The sequence below is a fragment of the Girardinichthys multiradiatus genome, chromosome 8, assembly GCF_021462225.1.
Source record: "Girardinichthys multiradiatus isolate DD_20200921_A chromosome 8, DD_fGirMul_XY1, whole genome shotgun sequence".
NCBI lineage: Eukaryota > Metazoa > Chordata > Actinopteri > Cyprinodontiformes > Goodeidae > Girardinichthys > Girardinichthys multiradiatus.
Genome location: NC_061801.1, coordinates 7,637,391 through 7,656,928, shown reverse-complemented (window position 1 = coordinate 7,656,928; position 19,538 = coordinate 7,637,391). Strand labels below are relative to the sequence as shown.

The following is a 19,538-nucleotide window of genomic DNA, read 5'->3' as shown; positions in this document are numbered from 1 at the left end:
AACTAAATATTTAGATAGAAAACTAAATATTTTGCTTGTAAGCTAAATATTTCAATTGCTAATTAAATACTTATAAATGTATGAATGACATGGTTAAAATATGACTGACAAATGAACCCCCATTTTTTTCTCTGACTGGCTAAATAACTCAGAATATTGCTGTCAATTTCTGACTGTAACTTTACAAACGGCACCTCATCGTATTCATCATATTGCGGCTGAGCATCTCAGATTTTGAACATGTATTGTCTCATCATTGAAAAGAAGTTGTGATAAAGCATTTTAAACAAGCACATGTAACACATCAACCAGTTCTTGAATATGGCAGAATAGGTAAAAAGCAACATTCTTCCACTACATTTTGGTGGACATCAAAACGGAGCTCCACAAATGTTCATATTTATGTTGCATTTGGTGAAAATGCCTTTAAATGAAAACCTACAACATTTGAGTATTTCATTGACATTGTTTTGGAAACTATTTCAGTATTACCATTTTTCCCAAGTATACAGTGTAGTAGTTCTGGTTTCAAGTGAACAAAAACAGGTGATGTTAGAGAAAGACAGTAGAAAGACGCATATTCAGATTTGTTAACAGAATTAATCTAAAAATCCACACAGGCTATGAAATTCTAACCAAAAATCCTTTAACATCAATGCCGCCATTATTGTCACCAATCAGGTGGTGGGAATAATGTTGATGTTAATGGAATATAATTTTAAAGGAGCATTCAAAGCATGGCTAAAGATTTGTATCAGAGAAATTGCAGCTACTAACATTTTCTTTCAGCATTTAAAAGGTTGGTTCAGATTTTTTAAATGAGGTTCTGTGAAATTATCACGAATACAGTAGTGCCCTTACCTGAAGTAGAGAAGTATCTTCAGTGGTGGTGCACAGCTGACAGTCTGATGCAAAATTTAAAGGTTTACTCAATTGTTGGCCAATCTGGTGGATTGATGCAGCTAACAGGCTCAACCAGCGTAACTCCACAAAGAAACACAATTGTTTGGCAGATAAAAACTCGGCACCAAACATAAGTCTCTTGGGAAACTATAGACTGCTAATATCCCCTAACATAGTGTTATATCCCACTGATTTTCAGTTTGAGTTTTAAACTTCAAAAGCCAGCTAAAACTGACAGCAAACATCTGACTGGCTTTTACCTTCCTTCACTCTTTCCATCAAGCTCATAGTGATACATCTTTCTATTACATGGAAGCGAACTACTACCGATAACTGCTTCAAAAATGTCTGAACTAACCTTTTAGATGTTTCATTTCATGCTTGAAAGTTAATGGAAACAGGATCAAAGTCAGAGAGATTGGGATATATCTTTAAAAAAAGGCCCCACTTTAGCATAGATACAATAAAGGGCAGTTGTTAATTAGGCTGACATTTTAGCATTTCTAATATCTCTACATGTCCTATTTACACTGCTAGACTGCAAGCATGGTGAAAACTGTCCAAAAAATATCTGTGTTAGTGTGGACAGGACCCGAAGCTAGACAACACAGCATATCCCAGAGTAGGAATGTCACTGAGATACAGTGCTGTGAAGGATCTGACAAATACAAAAAGCAGTTTTCAAATATAAAAAAGCTATTCAAAGTCAAAGAGTCAAAGAGTAAAGATGGGTTTTCAGGAGGGTTTTAAAGCTGGCCAGTGTAGATGTATTCTTTATCCACAAAGGACATTGACATTGACTTGGTGCATAGCTCAAGAAAGCTTGAGTTTAAGGTCCAGTACCTATGACTGGACATTATCCTTCAGGATTTTCTGATTATGAGGCACACACCACCAAGTTAATCATTTTGATTCATTGCCATTGATTGCAAACACTTGATGACAGTTGTTACTCATCAGAGTAACCTCCAAACACCAGTGTGTTTGGAAGTTTATGAGTTTTACACATAGTGCCAGGTTGGTTAGTTTTTCTTTCCTTAAAAAGTCAAATCATTAGTTAAAACGGCTTATCATATTTATCATATTTCTTAGAATTTGTCTGATGATCTCAAACATTTAAGTTAGCCAGAGAAGCAAAGTTGAAGGAATCTGTAAAGGGGCTAATATTTGTCACAGCGCTGTATGTCATTTGTTTTCTTTGGCAATTTCCAAGAACCAAGCGTGTGTATGTGTATTCTTTTTTTTTTTTTTTTTTTTTATAAAGCTTTTCACAATGCTGACACTACATCACATGATGACAGAAGTCACATTGAACACGAAGAGCATTCTTTTGCCCGTCATATGTTTTCAGACTGAGCTTTTGAATTGTTCGGTCTGCATCGAGTGCCTCCTCAACAGCATCCTTCGAGTCAGTTCCTTAGGGTGGCCAGGTGGAGCACAGGGGAGGAAACCCTTCTGACCAAGCTCTTTTTCAGAGAAGCTGTTTCTATTGCCCAAACTGTTATCAGAAACATTGACGATGGAGTTGTTGGTTAGAGGTGGCAGAGATCTAGGCCTGGCCTGATGGTTGTGGTCCAGCAGGAATGTCCCAGAGCCTCTGCGCTCATACAAAGAGAACACTCTCTTATTATGACCTTTCAGGGATTCTCTCGAGCCTACTGTGGTTGAGCAACGTAGCGGTGCCAGTTTCTTGCCATCTAATGGGGCTTTTTCTCTTTGTTCTTCAGAGAGATTTTGAATATCCACAGATAGTTGTGGGTCAGAACCATAGATGTCTGCACTCAGCCTGTGTGTCTGAATGACATTATTGAGTCTTGATGATGCCATGCTGTGAAAGGTTGTAGCAAGGTTGCTGCCACTACAAAGGGTTGAAGAGCAGGCCACTGGATCTGTGCCATGAATTTCAGAGTGGAGATTGGGGTGGGAGGCAAAGTGGGATGATAGCAGACCTGATAAAGAAACCATGTGTCCTTCAGTGCAATCATTCTTGCCATTTTCTATGCTCCTATCCTTTGCTGACCTTCTTTCATAATGTCTGAAGCTTTTGGGGCTATTGCTGCTGCCCTTCTCCATGTTGGGAACTTTTAAAGAAATATCTTCAGTCTGGTTAAAAGTTGCCTGCCGCTGTTCAGTAAGCAGAGATGTTGGGATCTTTAACCAAGGTTCAGAGTTCAATCTCTGAAGAGGCTGATGTAGTCCAGCGGGCACTGCTTGTCCTGGTCCCTGAAACCGTGATGGGGAACACGGATGGGAGCTTGCACCACAAATCTGTCCTTCTTTAAAAGAAAAAACGTGTTTGGGAGGGCATAAAGAGGATGAAGTGCACTGAGGAGAGGTGATTAGCTGAATCTCAGAGGGAGATGCAGGAGCTGTTGCTGTTATTGGATCGGGCTGATCAACAGGATCGGCGACAGGCATGCTGAGGTACTGCTTAGGTGTCAGGTTTCCATTTGGAAATGTGTCAGTGGTTATAATGATCACCTCCTTCCCCTTTGCCTTGCATGTGTCGAGTAAAAGTTTCAGTACCTTCCAGTCTCCAGCCATGACTGCATAGACCAATGCTGATGTTCCAGACTGGTCCTCTAAGCTGATGTCTGCTCCACTGGCAAGGAGCAAAGATACCACCTCAGGGCCAGCCTGCTCCCGGCAGGCGTGCATCAATGCAGAGCGCCCTTCCTTATCCTGAATGTTGGGATCTGCTCCTCTCTCCAGAAGAAATTGGATCAGTTTAACCCGACTGGCGCTCTGGGAGTCTGTATGCTTGGTCCTACAGGCCACCATTAGGGGTGTCTGCCCTTGGCTGTCACTCTCGTTGATGTAAGCCCCACCCTCTAAGAGCAGTCTTGTGAGCCTCAGCCGTCTAAGGAAAACTGCTCTCAACAAGGGGTTACCTGAATCCATAGCTATGCCTGCATTGCAGATTTCTGCCTCCATTCCTCTGGGCTCCAATTTAAGATTCTCAAGATGTTGCTGGAAAGATTTCTGTGGATAAATACAAAAGTCAGAAGTCAGATGTACAATAACGACCGTTAGTATAGTTACAGTATATAAACCATCTATGGTTCTTTACACAGCAGTTTTTAACCAATATACTAAGCTTAGCACAAAAAGGTAAGGACAATTTGTGCTTGAGCGATTATTTATTCGTTGTAACAATGCTTCTTGGCAATAAATCTCAAGTCTGTCTATTTCCATATTTGTAAGGAAAATAAATTTTTTGGTTGAGCAGCAGAGTTGAATGTGTGGATTGCATCTATGAAAAACTTCCCAAATCCCCGCTGCAAATACCAAATGGATTTTGGTGGAGGCAGTGTGATGATGTGGGATTGCATGTTCCTCACTGGAAAAATAAAATTTGTCATCATTATTGGAAATCTCAATGCAAGGGGAAATCGAGATGAGATTCTGACCTCATCCCCTCTGAACACTTGTGGGATCAGCTAGGCCTTTCTGTTCATGTTATAGTGACCAAGACAACTACATTGACTGACTTGCGATTAAAGACAGTTGAAGAATGGAGCCTTTCCAACACAGTGTGAGACCAATCTGGTGACCAGCATGAAGAGAAGATGCAAGGCTGTTGTGGTTGTGTATAGGTCTCCCATGCACTACGCAGGCCCTTGTTAAAGGAATGCATTGTTAAATTGCCAATATGTGTTGTTTCTTCAATTTTCAATCATCCAAGTTTCCCACATATTCCATTTCCATACAAATGTGGCCCGAATTAAGAGGAAACAAACAGGCTTTCAGACAGGATAAAATTTATGACCAAGAAACATTGTTGTTGAAACAATGAAAATATCTATAAACAACACATGTTCTTTGTGTGCTAAGTTTATACATCCCAAATTTTTCAGGCTGGGTTATATTGGAAAAGACAAACAAGTAAAACGCTTGTCCTTATTTTTGCAAACAGAATCAGTTTAGCAGTTCTTTTTCTGCAGCGGCAGCCACATTTTAGCTGGCTTTGTACTGTTTGTCCTTGGTTTTCTCAATTAGACTACATAAGACTGCAGCTATCAATGTCAAAGACAGTAACAAAACCCTTTTCTACATGAGTCGTAGGAACCTATATATATATATATATATATTAAAAGTGTACATACCATTTTTAAAATGCCAGGCTTTTGTTAAGTAAAAATAAAACTTTAATAACATATTCTGTTCTATTTATTCTGCATAGTTTAAAGGATTTTTTTTTTTTAGAGGAAAACAATACAATGACTAAAGATACTTAGTCACTCTACCTTTTAAAAGCAGGCCGGATGGGGGTTAGGATGGGATTAGGTGGAAGCATTCAGTGTTGGTTGTGTTCTTTATGCAACAGCAATCTCTATATTCTGAACTAAGGAATAGTCACTAGACTAAATTATTTTCCTCCAAAGAAAACATCCAAGGCCAAACTAAAATCTCCTAGAACCTTGTGGCAGAATTTGTTCTGGTGTGATGGAACCAAACTTGAACTTTGGGCCATTTTACAAATGTCATGATGTGAAGGTGTTTTGTTTGGGTCTTGCTTCTGATCATTGCTTATGTTTTCCAGGTGGCACTTTATTGCCTTACTTATTCTTGTATATTGTCTTTGGTGTTTTTAAGTCTCAGTTTTATCTGTATGACATTTCCTTAGGTCAGTCAGTCATTTTCTACTGCTTATTCCATAGTGGGTCACAGGGAGCTGGTGCCTATCTCCAGCAGTCTATGGGCAAGAGGCAGGGTACACCCTGGACAGGTTGCCAGTCCATCACAGGGCAACACACATACAACCATGCACACACTCATTCATACACCTAAGGGAAATTTAGAGTTATCAATTAACCTAACAGGCATGTCTTTGGACTGTTGGAGGAAGCCAGAGTACCCAGTGAGAACCCACACATGCACAGGGAGAACATGCAAACTCCATGCAGAAAGACCCCAGGCTGGGAATTGAACCCAGGACCTTCTTGCTGCAAGGCAACAGTGCTACCAACTGCACCACCGTGCAGCCCTTTTTCCTTAGGTTAGATTGTGTATTTCCGTTTAGTTCTAGTCATCTTTTGATTTTACTCTTTGCCATAGTAATCAACTTTATTTGGTCCACCTGCTTCAAGCCAATCAGTCTCCCTGTCTCACCTGCGTGTGGCACTGTATATACTCCTGTGTTGTGTTTGCTTGTTGTTGGTTTAAACTGTTAAAACTCTATATTTATGCCTGCATCTGCTATATCCAACATGCTGTGAGTTTTCTTTTTGGCTTTTCACTTGTATTAAATCTCTTTTTTCAACCCTCCATGCTGCTCCTGTCTCCCTTTCTGCATTTGGGTCGAACTCCGAAAGCCACCAGCTTCTTGACAACAAATGCAATTTTTTGGCATGGAAATAGCACTGCACATGTCTATAGTGAAACATGGTGGTGATAGCATCATACTTTGGGTTAACAGAATTTTCAAAGTGTACGAAGTCATGCAGTCATTATGTTATGGTCATGTTTTTAAATGATTTATCATAACATATTCTTCATAGTATCACAAAAACCTGTCATTTTAACATAACTGCATAGCCTTTTAAGACCACTGTAATGTCTAATAGTATTAGTGTTATATTTTTTCTCTGCCTTTCCATCATTTTTTATTGTTCAAAATAATTCTTGGTCTATCGTTTGCCATGATATACCAAGAATGTGAGCCAGTGTGAGCCTGGTTCAGGTTCTGCTGGAGGTTTCTTCCTGTTAAAAGGGAGTTTTTCCTCTCCACTGTCGCTACATTCATGCTCAGTATGAGGGATTGCTGCAAAGTCAATGGAAGCGAGTGTCCACTGTCGCCACATGCTCATCTGGGAGGAGGGAATGCTGCAAGTCACTGACTGGATGCAATCTGCTGGGTTTCCTTAGAAAAACTCACTGAATCTGACTGCACTGTTTGATAGTTAGGATTAATTGTAATGTATGTACCTGACTTGAAATCTGTATGATTCGATTAGATCGATATTGTGAAGTGCCTTTAAACGACATATGTTGAGAATTGGCGCTATACAAATAAAATAAAATTAAATTGAATTGAAAATTTAACTGATAAGATCTGGAGTCGGACATAATGTTTTACAGCTGTTCTTCCACTTAAACTGTAGTTGTTGGCATTGTTTAGTACAATGATTCGGATATTAGCAGACGTCAAGCTTTCATCCTGCTGCTTCTATGAGATGCTAAACCTTTTTGTCAACAACATGGTATCTGCACCGTGTGCAACAGAAGAGGTGGTGGTGGTATACCTTAAGGCAAGGTAAGTATATTTATATAGCACATTTCAGCAACGAGATTTAACTCAAAGTGCTTTACATGATGAAAAAAAACAATTAATAATTTTGTTCCTTATTTGGTCATCACTTTTTTTGCTGTTGCTTTCTTGCTGCACAAGTCAGTCATTTATTAAAGCACAAATGCTGTACTTTAATTGTTGCTATTGTGTTCTGCGCTCTGGGGCTTACCAGGCCTTGATTGTGGTAAAAAGTGAACTTGTGCTAGTATATAACCTTGATTCTTGTCTTTAATGGAACAATAGCGTTGTAAATGAATCTTATAACAATAATACGTGTAAAATAGAATGTGAATTCTCTTCTAAATATAATCTGGAAGAGGGGCTTCTAGATAGAACACAAGAAACAAAACTTGATTCTTAAAGTGAGCTTTTATAGTTAAATTTTCTGATTCACAATGTCATTACCTAGCTAAAGTAAGTAGAATGATTAAGTCGTGTCCAAAACTAATACTGTAAAAATTAATACATACAAGTAGCTTCCAACTTATTTTCACGAGTCATGTGAAAACAGGACACCCAGTGTTTTTTTTATATATATGGACATATGGATATTTAGTATAAATTGTGACAATACTTAATATTTTAAGTGGTATAAATCAACAGTAAAGCTGAACTATTGACCTTTTTAAAATGTTCTGTAAAATGTAATAAAAAGAAAAAAAGAAATACTCTTGGTGAGGAATACATTTGGACACCCCCACTCTTATTCCCACGTAGAATGGTTAAAATCACACACAGGTGTATTATATCAGGTGCACATGATCATCATTACTCAGCATTTTGAAAGAGGTGATTCTTATTTAAACCTTAGTTAAAACTGTGGTAAGATCAAAGGAGCTGTCTGACATCCTCTGAAAGAAGATTTTAGTAGCTTGTGGGGCTGGAAGGTGATTTAAAGTGGTAAAAAAAAAACTGAAATCCAATATTCCACTGTATGGAAAATAATCTACAATATACATAGCAACAACTACCATTATACCAAGGTATAAGGAAGTTTACCATGAGAGCAGACGCCAAGATACCTCTCCAAAAACCCTAAAATGTCATCACAGGATCTAAAGGACGTAGACAAAGACCACTTCTGGAATATTCTTTGGACAGATTAGTTGGACACAAGAATAGAAGACATGTTTGGCAAAAACCAAATACACCAAATGTATGACTTCATTCCACACCAAACTGCCACTTGTATCCATGTCCAAGAAGGTGCCACACTGTACTGACAGGAAATTCTCGGTGGGATCGTTGTGCCAACTGTCATTTATCTGTCGTATTGTAACTATTGTAACACAGTCACCTGACCTTTAAACACATACAGTTTCTTTTGGCTTCCACAAGTCCATCCATGCTCTGTGATGAACTAATGACCTGCCCAAGGAGTACACCACCTCTCAACGAGTGAACATTTGAGTGTGCCTCTGCAAGAATGGGGCTAATAAAACTAATAATACTGTGGTTATTTCATGAATTACAAGTGGTGGATGAGGCAATAACATTTCCGCATAGGGCCAGGTTGGTTTGGGTAGCCTTTTCCTAAGTGAAACCATCATTTATAAAACTGCAGTTTGGATCTACTCAGGTTGTCTGATATCAAAATTGTTTTCATGACCTGAAACATTTTAGGTTTAACCAATATTTAAGAAGGGAAATGCTTTTTCACAGTGTTGTATGCTACAGTATCAAATGCATAGGAAAGTGGTGCTCAAACATTGTTTATTTAAATCTGTGTATCTTCCTACACCATAAAAATAAATTTGTTAAAGTTATTTCAGGATTATCTAAGAAAGACACAAATACAGCACTTGTCACACCCCTAACTACAGCTCAAGATATTTAGGTTGCAAGACACAAATTTGGCCCAATCTAACATTTTAATTGCTATTCTCCCACTTTCTCCCAGTTTTTCTGTACTAATGCACCACAGATATAGTGTTGTATTGCAGTTCTATGCTCTCATAAACCGTATACAATATTGGCCTATCCTTGATCAGGGCAGATAAAGGAGAAAATACTTTACCTGACCAAGATTAGCTTAACACTCATCCTGCAGAAGAACCAACTAACACCATGTGTGTTTTTGTGTGCACACATTGTCAATGTGATGGTGCTCCTATCTCCATTTCTGCAATTCATTTGTCAGAAATCATGAAAACATGTGTTACATTGTTATATATCATATCTTCTTTACAAGAACCACACATCCCATGTTCAACAATTTGCCTTTAGGAATTGGCAACCATACTCTGAGATTTAAGAAAAAAACAGTTAAGTTGTAAAGTTTATGAATAAAAGCTACCTGTGTGTGTATGTATGTGTGTGTGTGTGTGTGTGTGTGTGTGTGTGTGTGTGTGTGTGTGTTTGTGTGTGTATGTCACACTCACCAGCTTTCAGTCAGTCAGGAGCAATATCCTCCTGCAGACATTCACTCACCTGGTGCAGAGCAGCAACTGACGAGATGATGTACGTTTGTGTCACTACGTGAAAGGAGACACTAGCAACAGCAGTCAAGGCTCCGCAGACTGACTTCTCTCCTTGGACAAAGAAAGTGATGAAAGAGAGAGATGGTTGTTGTCAGGCAGGTCTAAGAGATGGTTAATCCACCACAGCAGGAGCAGCTCAGGAGAGTTGCAGAGAGGCAGAACAGGGAAGGTTCACTGAGATGAACGCACAAGGAGAAGCACTATAGCAACCGAGCTCTGCTGCATCGCAGATTTGTCTTTTCATTAAAGGGGCTCTAATTCAGCAAAGGCTTGCTAATGGTAAAAGTAAACACGCAGGACGTTCAATAGTTACGCTCAGAAAGGAAAATAATTTCATCCATCTTATCAATGACATCTCCATGACAACCATCAAAGAGGCCGAATGACGGCACACGTTGTAATTGTACTGGAGGAACTGTTCTCTCGCTGTGTGGGAGTGTGTATGCACCTGTGTGAGAACCAAAACCTGACTGTTTACTTTAATCTGCTTGACATAAAAAAAGAACACAAGTATTTGATAGTTAACATATTAAAACACACACACACACACACAAAATCCTTAAAAAAATTCATCTTGTTAGCATGGAACATACTGTGAATTTCTGGTTCATTTTCTCTCCAAGAAGCTGGAATGTCACAATTTTTCTTGCGACTGCATTTTCACTGGTTTTTAGTTCAGTCTTTGTAACTGAAATTAATATGTTTAGCATGAAAGAGGGATGTGATTTAATGTACAAATCGTTCTGTTTGAATATACAGACCTAACTTAGAGAAAAAGCTATTTTTATTCCTGCTTTAAAAGCAGGAACACACCCTCCGGTCACCCTTCATAAGAAGGGTGATCGGAGGGTGTGTTCCAACTACAGGGGGATCACATTCCTCAGCCTCCCTGGTAAGGCCTACGCCAGGGTATTGGAGAGGAGAATCCGGCCGATAGTCGAACCTCGGCTTCAGGAAGAGCAGTGTGGTTTTTGTCCCGGCCATGGAACAGTGGGTTCGAGGGTTCATGGGAGTTTGCCCAACTGGTCTGTGGACCTGGAGAAAGCATTCGACTGTGTCCCTCGGGATGTCCTGTGGGGGGGGGTTGGGTACTCGAGGGTTCCTGGGAGTTTGCCCAACCGGTCCACATGTGTGGACCTGGAGAAAGGATTCGACTGTGTCCCTCATGATGCCCTGTGGGGGGTGCTCCAGGAGTATGGAATCGGGGCCCTTTATTAAGGGCCATCCGGTCTCTGCACAAGCGGAGCAGGAGTTTGGTCCGCATTGCCGGCACTAAGTCGGACCTGTTCCCAGTGCATGTTGGACTCCGGCAGGGCTGCCCTTTGTCATCGGTCCTGTTCATAACTTTTATGGACAGGATTTCTAGACGCAGCCAAGGGCCAGAGGGGGTCTGGTTTGGGGACCAGAGATTTCGTCTCTTCTTTTTGCAGATGACGTGGTCCTGCTGGCCCCCTCTAGCCAAGACCTACAGCATGTCCTGGGGCGGTTCGCAGCCGAGTGTGAAGCAACTGGGATGAGGATTAGCTCCTCCAAGTCCGAGGCCATGGTTCTCGACCGGAAAAGGGTGGCTTGTCCTCTTCAGGTTGGAGGGGAGTTCCTGCCTCAAGTGGAGGATTTCAAGTATCTCGGGGTCTTGTTCACGAGTGAGGGAAGAATGGAGCGGGAGATCGACAGACGCAAACTTGAACTTTGGGCACAGTGCCCCCATTACTGCGGCAGCCGCACCGATCCGTTGTGGCCATGAACGTTGGGTCATGACTGAAAGAACAAGATCCCGGATACAAGCAGCTGAAATGAGCTTCCTCCGTAGGGTGGCCGGGCACTCCCTTATAGATAGGGTGAGGAGCTTGGCCTTCCGGGAGGGACTTGGAGTAGAGCCGCTGCTCCTCCACATCGAGAGGAGCCAGTTGAGGTGGCTCGGGCATCTATACCGGATGCCTCCTGGACGCCTTCCTCGGGAGGTGTTCCAGGCATGTCCCACTGGGATGAGGCCCGGGTAACGGCCCAGGACACGCTGGAGGGACTATGTCTCTCGGGTGGCCTGGGAACGCCTTGGGCTCCCCCGGATGTCATTATGTTGGAAAAAGCTCGGACACACATACAGAGAACACTCAGGAGGAGGAAGTAAAATAAATATTGTTTATTAAAGATATAGTCAGGAACGGAACGGACGAAATATCTCACTGTAAGGAGAGAAGTGAAGAGAATGGATGAGTACCGGTAACGAAGGGAAAAACGAAACTAAGAGCAAATAGTTATTTTGGTACTGAGATCGGCTTACTGAGTTATGATGGTCAGGTCGCCAGGGAGAATGAGATTCAGGATCCAGGTCTTAAGCAGGTATATCCGTAGAGAGTTCACATGGTGCTGTTCTGTGGAGGTCAGGTTACCGTAAACAAGTTCGATGTTCGGTGGCTTACGTTGGAGGGTGGACAGGGTACGCTTGTGGCTTGGCTCAGGAGATGAAGAGGACAGGAAGCTGCCAGCTTGATGAGAATCCAAACGAAGGTAGATCACATAGGAATCCTCAGAACGAAGACAGGCTTGATCATCCAGAGTAACTTTCAGAAACGTAGTCCAGAAAACTCAGTGACATAGATCCAAAGCTTAGGCTTTCAAAATCTGCAGAGGAGCAAAAAACAAAGTTAAACGAGGTTGAAGTATGAAGCATAACTTGGAATGTGGCTAGAGTTTGTACCACTGTGGCAAAACACTCTCGCATTGAAGTGCTGGCAGCCTCCTGCTGAAGTACTCCTCATGGCAATCACTGGAATAAGTTGCACCTATCACCCAGCACACCTGAGAGCTCCAGCACCACCTGAGAATGAGCACATGTATCAAGCACAAAAACACAAACCCAGATCCTAACACCGGAGGAGCTGGAGGAGGTGTCTGGGGAGAGGGACGTCTGGGCGTCTCTGCTGAGCCTGCTGCCCCCGTGACCCGGTCCCGGATAAAGCGGAAGACAACGAGCTTTAAAAGCAGGCTGTATGGTGGTGCAGTTGTTAGAACAGGTGCCTTGCACCCAGAATGTTCTGGGTTCCAATCCTGGCTATATGCCTTTCTACATGGAGGTTGCATGGTCTCATGCACGCATGGTTGTCTATTACTGGGACGGACTGCCATTCGCCCATAAACTGTCAGAAACAGTAGTGACATCTGGCGGTGCAGCTGCAGACTGCAACCACCTGCAAAACCATTGCTATACCTTTACAGGTATTGTACGTGTCAAAAAATTTGAATACTGTTAAAAAGGTAATTTTCTTTCACTAATTTCATAAAATGAATTTCATTTACACAGAGCATGAAATTTTCAAGCCTTTATTTCATGTAATTTTGATGATTATGGCTTACAAATAATAAAACCACAAATTCAGTGTTTTAGACAATTAGAATTTTGTGAAAAGTTAAATATTGGAAACTCATGATGTCGCATCCTAATCAGCTAGTAGTCCTTCTGCTGACAAGCTTTATGGAAATCCTGATTTTATTTCACAGCAGGACTACACTGGCCCTCCCTGTCAAAGATAGCAAAAGCTGGTTCAATGATCATGGTGTTACTGTGCTTGAATGGCCAGCAAACTTGCCTCCATGCCACGCCGCATTGATGCATTAATTCATGCAGAAGACAAGGGCCTCGAAGAGTCACGATCTATGATGCTCACATTATTAGGTGATTATAATAAAATGTCTTACTTTTCTTTTGTCTCAGTCAGAGATTTTTATGTTTTTAAGATTTTAAATACGAAAATAAATTTAAACTAAATTCAAATGTTTCTTCTTCTGTTTGCCACCACATAAATGAGATTAGCAGGTATTTTATTTATTATTTTATATATAACCACTTGTTTTTAGCTTTATCAAAAAAATCCAACTACGACATTATTCATGGACTTTTAACTCTGCAAAGGTCGGGATATCGAGACATTATTGTTGCTGAACTAGTTGCATAATTAAATACTAGGTAAGGTAACTGTTTATTGACCTAATATCCAATTGAAACCATTTAGAGTAATTAGTATTAAGTTAATTAGTATTACCACAGGATCACACACCTGTTATACAGCAGGTTATTTAAAACCGTGCCTAAAATTGTCTTTAACCTTCCGAATTAGTTTTGGGCTTAACCAAACTACAGGAGTTGTTGTGCCAAAAACTGACAGATACATATCATATATATGTTGCCTAACTAAGCTGTTATTTCCTCCTTACTCTGCTCAGTGAAACTGTCCGTAAACACTGAATAGATAAAAATAGGACAGCAAAAAAGTAGTTGTATCAACATAATCTACAGTTTTATTCTCATTTTGAGACTTTATGTGATTCCAAGCCAAAACACCTACCCTCCTACCTAATAGCTTGTCAACAGCTCATAAATAACATCAGCAGGAAGAGGTCTTATGAGTTTCACCTAATATTTCTGGACCAGGTGCATCTCAAATCAGATGCCAAGAACACAGTGTGCACATCAGAAAAATGGCAGAAGTAAGTGTTTGTCTTGTTCCTACTTGCCCACTGTAGAACAGAACTAAGAGGAGGTACTTTGAGATCCCTCACTCAAGTCATTTTGTCACATCTGTTTAAATCTTTTTACAGATGTCCCTTATGAATGAAGAGAAAACAGCCTTATTTAATTCACAAATATATATTTTTCTACTTGGTTGTTGCAAAAGTGTATTTGTAAATCACATACAAATATCATGTAACCCGAATGCATTGCTTTCTGACAGTCCCCAACCCATTTTGCACCTTCTCTTCTTTCCCTTATATTCTCAGGTGGAGAGGTGGGTTGGTGGAGCTCAAATCCAAGGCTCTCTATCAACACACCCATTTTCTATCTCATAATTTGTATCACGCATTTCAGACCACCTGTGGTTTTCACTCTTTGTCAGATTGTTGTGCTTTAATGGTGATCTAAGGCTCCTTTCGGGGTGTTAATTTGAAGCAAAAACGTTCTAGTCATACTAGTCTTCTTTCCTTAGTTGATCCTGTTATAGAAAAGTGACTTGTGAAGAGTCACCTGCCCCCTGGCTGAATAGAACATGTTGGACCTCTTCACAACTCCTCTTACCTTCTCCACTTCTACCTGCCCACCCTCCACCAATCTCGATGGATCTTCTGGCCCTTGCACACTGCTGGAATCCTCCTGCCATCTTCACCCATGGATTAAAAGGAAATCAGTGAGCGTGCAGTGCATTCCTTCTTGGTATAGTCTTCGGACATTTCCTGGACCATTGCTAAGTGGCTCCATCAGACAAAATTGCTTCCTCTCACCATCTTACTATTTTAGTCAGTATGTGGGACAGTCTGGTCTCATCAGGGCATGCAGAGATGAAGTGCTGACAGGTACAGTAATTCAATTCAATTCAGTTTTATTTATATAGCGCCGATTTACGACACATGTTGTCTCAAAACACTTCACAACAGTCAGGTACATACATTCCAATTAATCCTAACCATTGAACAGTGCAGTCAAAGTTAGTTATTTATTCAAATTGGATAAAAAGTTTTTCTGTCTAAGGAAACCCAGCAGATTGCATCCAGTCAGTGACTTGCAGCATTCACTCCTCCTGGATGATCATGTAGAGACAGTGGACAGTCACTGGTGTTGACTTTGCAGCAATCCCTCATACTGAGCATGCATGTAGTGACAGTGGAGAGGAAAAACTCCCTTTTAACAGGAAAAAACCTCCAGCAGAACCAGGCTCAGTGTGAGAGGCCATCTGCCACGACCGACTGGGGGTTAGAGAGAACAGAGCAGAGACACAATGATCCAGGAGTACTTTCTATGGGAAGGAAAAGTAAACGTTAATGGATGTAGCTCCTTTATTCGTTTCACCTAGAAAGAAAGAACAGATAAACTCTGAGCCAGTTTTCAAGGTTAGAGTCTGAAAGAGAGCACATAGAGTTAGTTACAGTTAAGCTCAGTCAATCGCCATGTCTAGGAGAGAGAAAGGGTTAAACACTAAAAGACAGGACCATGTGGATCATCTGTAGAGGGTGAGCATTAAGTTGTTGCCAGCAGAAGCTCGGACGATTCCCCTCTCCAGAAAGGTGTCATAGGTAGACACAGAGCCAGGCCAGGTGTAGCTTCTAGGAAGAGAAAAGAGAGAACATAAAGTTAAAAGCTGAAATAACAGCAAATAATGCAAAATTGGAGAGTAGTGTGAGAATGTAGCGAAGAGGGTGAAAGTGGTCATTATGTCCTCCAGCAGTCTAAGCCTATAGCAGCATAACTACACAGATAGTTTCAGTTCAGATTATTTAGTTAAACGGCGCTTATTTACAACAATGTCTCAAGGCACCACACACTGATGGCCATTGTTATACTAAAAATCACAAGGACTGGGATACATCTCTCTGTCAGATTAATTATAACCATTGGAAAAGAGAAGGGGTCATACAGGTAGCAGAAATGGAGGCTGTGTTTGCACCTCAACCATAACTGAGCTGGTTTAGGCTAAACCTGACTCCCCCTTACTCCATCCAACAGGGAGGGAAGAAGACGGAGGTAAAAAATAAGGAAGATAGCTCACGATAACCTAAGCCACTCTAACTATAAGCTTTATCAAAAAGGAAAGTTTTAAGCCTAGCCTTAAAAGTAGACAGGGTGTCTGCCTCACGGACCAAAACCGGGAGCTGGTTCCACAGGAGAGGAGCCTGATAACTAAAGGATCTGCCTCCCATTCTACTTCTGAAGACTCTAGGAACCACCAGTAAACCTGCAGTCAGAGAACGAAGTGCCCTGTTAGGAACATATGGAACAATCAGATCTCTGATGTTTGATGGAGCTAGAACATTAAGGGCTTTATATGTGAGGAGGAGAATTTTAAATTCTATTCTGGATTTAACAGGGAGCCAATGAAGGGATGCTAAAATAGGAGAAATATAATCTCTCTTTTTAATTTTCATCAGAACTCTTGCTGCAGCATTTTGAATCAGCTGAAGGCTTTTAACTGCATTTTGTGGACATCCTGATAGTAGAGAATTACAATAGTCCAGCCTTGAAGTAACAAATGCATGGACTAGTTTTTCAGCGTCACTCCTGGATAGGATATTTCTAATTTTGGCAATGTTCTGGAGGTGAAAAAAGGAAATCCTAGAAACCTGTTTAATATGGGATTTAAATGACATGTCCTGGTCAAAAATAACACCAAGGTTATTTACATTATTACCGGAGGTCAATTTAATGCCATCCAGGTTAAGTGATTGACTAAGCAGTTTTTTTTTTAAAGACTCCGGTCCAAAGATGACAACTTCTGTCTTGTCTGAATTTAGAAGCAAAAAATTTAAAGTCATCCAAGTTTTTATATCTTCAAGACATACATATAGTCTATCTTACTGGTTGTGTTCATCAGGATTTATGGATAAGTAAAGCTGAGTATCATCAGCGTAATATTGAAAATTTATCCTATGCTGCTTGATAATTTGACCTATTGGAAGCATATATATAGTAAAGAGAATTGGCCCAAGTACTGAACCCTGTGGTACTCCACAATTAACCCTGGAGTTTAAAGATGATTTATCATTTACATGAACAAACTGGAATCTGTCAGACAGATAAGATTTAAACCAGCCTAGCGCTGTTCCCCTGATCCCTACAGCATATTCCAACCCTTTTAAGAGAATATTATGGTCGACTGTATCAAATGCATTACTGAGATCTAACAGAACCAGTACAGACACAAGTCCATTATCTGAGGGCGTAAGGATATCATTAGTGACTTTCAGCAGAGCTGTTTCAGTGCTATGATGAGCTCTGAAGCCTGACTGAAACTCTTCAAACAGGTCATTGCTGTGTAAATGCTCACACATTTGATTAGCAACTATTTTCTCAAGAATTTAAAATAAAAATGGAAGATTGGATATAGGTCTGTAATTTTTCAAGTCATCTCGATTAAGCGAAGGTTTCTTAAGTAAAGGTTTAATTACAGCTACCTTAAAAGCTTGTGTTACATATCCATTTACTAAAGATAGATTAATCATCAAGAGAAACCTAGGATTATTCTTGTTCTCTTCTATTAATGATGAGAAATAAGCTGTTCTGGCTTGGCGAAGTGTCTTTTTATACAACAGTAGGCTATTTTTCCAGATTAAGTAGGAATCATCTAGGTGTGTAGAACGCCATTTTCTCTCCAATTTTCTCACATTGTGCTTTAAAGTATGCAGATCTGAATTAAACCAAGGAGCCTGCCTCCTATGAATGATTACCTTCTTTTTCAAGGGGGCTGTATTGTCTAATGCATCACGCAATGATGAAGAAACACCATGAACAAAAGAATCAATTTGTGAAGGGGCAGAAACAGAATTGTTGCCCTCCACTGTGCTTTTCAGTGGTAATGAGGAAATGAAAAGTGGAATAGATTCTTTAAAGGTTGTTACAGCATCGCCTGATAATGATCTACTGTAATGAAATTTTATTTCAGGTGTGGAGTACTCGGTTAAATTAAACTCAAAGGTTATTAAGAAATGGTCAGACAGGACAAGGTTATGAGAAAATATTGTTATGTCTTTACACTCAATGCCATATGTCAGCACAAGGTCCAGAGAATGAAGACAAAGGTGGGTACGTTTGTTAATGTTTTGAGCAGAGCCAATTGAGTCTAAGATAGCATTAAACACTATATTTAGGCTATCACTTTCAGTGTCAACATGAATGTTAAAATCCCCCACTATAATAACTTTATTTGTATTTAACACTAAATCAGATAAAAGGTCTGAAAACAGATCTAAAAATTGAGAGTAAGGGCCTGGTGGACGGTACAAAACAACAGAAGGGGTTTTAGTGCTTTACAATTTGGATGAGGAAAACTAAGGATTAAATATTCAAAAGAGTTGTAGCTATTGATTGGTCTGGAACTAATCAATAAATCGGACTGAAAGATGGTTGCTACTCCTCCTCCTCGACCAGTATTTCGAGGAATGTGAAAATTTAAATAATTAGTAGGAGTTGACTCATTTATAGTAACATAATCCTCTTGCTGCAGCCAAGTTTCTGTGAGGCAAGATAAATCAATCTGATTGTCACAAATCAGGTCATTAACTAGCAATGTCTTTGACGAGAGAGATCTTATGTTCATTAAGCCACATTTAATTGTTTTATTTTCCTTTCGGTCTGAGTTGTGTTTATTTTTATGAGATTTTCCTGATTTCCTCCTTTTAGATTATTTTTTAATCTATTCAATTTTGGCCGTGGGGGAGACACTGTCTTAATAGGGTAATGGCTGGGTAGCAGTACAGAAGCTGCAGAGAGGAGTGTTAAACTACAACCCTGCTTCCTGGTCTGAACCCTGGGTTGTCAGAGTTTTGGAGAACTAATTAATTCGGCCAGATTTCTAGAAAGAAGAGCTGCTCCTCCAAAGTGGGATGGATGCCGTCTCTCCGGATCAGACCAGGTTTTCCCCAAAATGTTCGCCAGTTATTAATGTAACCCACATTGTTTTCTGGACACCACCTAGACAGCCAGCGGTTGAATGACAGCATGCGGCTAAACATGTCGTCACTGGTCAGATCAGGGAGGGGACCAGAGAAAATTATGGTATCCGACATTGTTTTGGCAAACTTACACACCGAAGCAACACTAACTTTGGTGACCTCCGATTGACGTAATCGGGTGTCATTACCGCCAGCGTGAACAACAATCTTACTGTATTTACGCTTATCCTTAGCCAGCAGTTTCAGGTATGATTTGATGTCGCCCGTTCTGGCCCTTGGCAGACATTTTACTATGGTCGCTGGTGTCTCTAGTGCCACGTTTCTGACTATGGAGCTGCCAATTACCAGAGTTAGCTTCTCAGCGGGTGTGTCGCTGAGCGGGGAAAATCTGTTAGAAACTGTCGAGGTAGGAAAACTTTACTGGCTGT

The 19,538-nt window shown here is 40.6% G+C and overlaps 1 protein-coding gene across 2 annotated transcripts; it reads right to left on the bottom strand.

Moving 5' to 3' along the window:
- Positions 1 to 2,063: 2,063 nt before the first annotated feature.
- On the bottom strand, positions 2,064 to 9,811 carry ankrd34ba (ankyrin repeat domain 34Ba). 2 transcript variants are annotated; one of them, XM_047372200.1, is made up of 2 exons: positions 9,577 to 9,811; positions 2,064 to 3,885 (listed from the first exon to the last, which is right to left on the bottom strand). In XM_047372200.1, exon 2 carries the CDS (start codon positions 3,835 to 3,837, stop codon positions 2,251 to 2,253), a length of 1,587 nt encoding a protein of 528 aa, XP_047228156.1. In that variant the 5' UTR covers positions 3,838 to 3,885; positions 9,577 to 9,811; the 3' UTR covers positions 2,064 to 2,250. The 2 variants fall into 2 exon arrangements, with proteins under 2 accessions (XP_047228156.1, XP_047228155.1); XM_047372199.1 differs by having other exon boundaries at positions 9,626 to 9,811.
- Positions 9,812 to 19,538: the final 9,727 nt, after the last annotated feature.

Excerpts from the sequence above, each read along its gene's own strand:
- ankrd34ba (XM_047372200.1), bottom strand. The coding sequence starts at position 3,837 with ATGGAGGCAGAAATCTGCAATGCAGGCATAGCTATGGATTCAGGTAAC.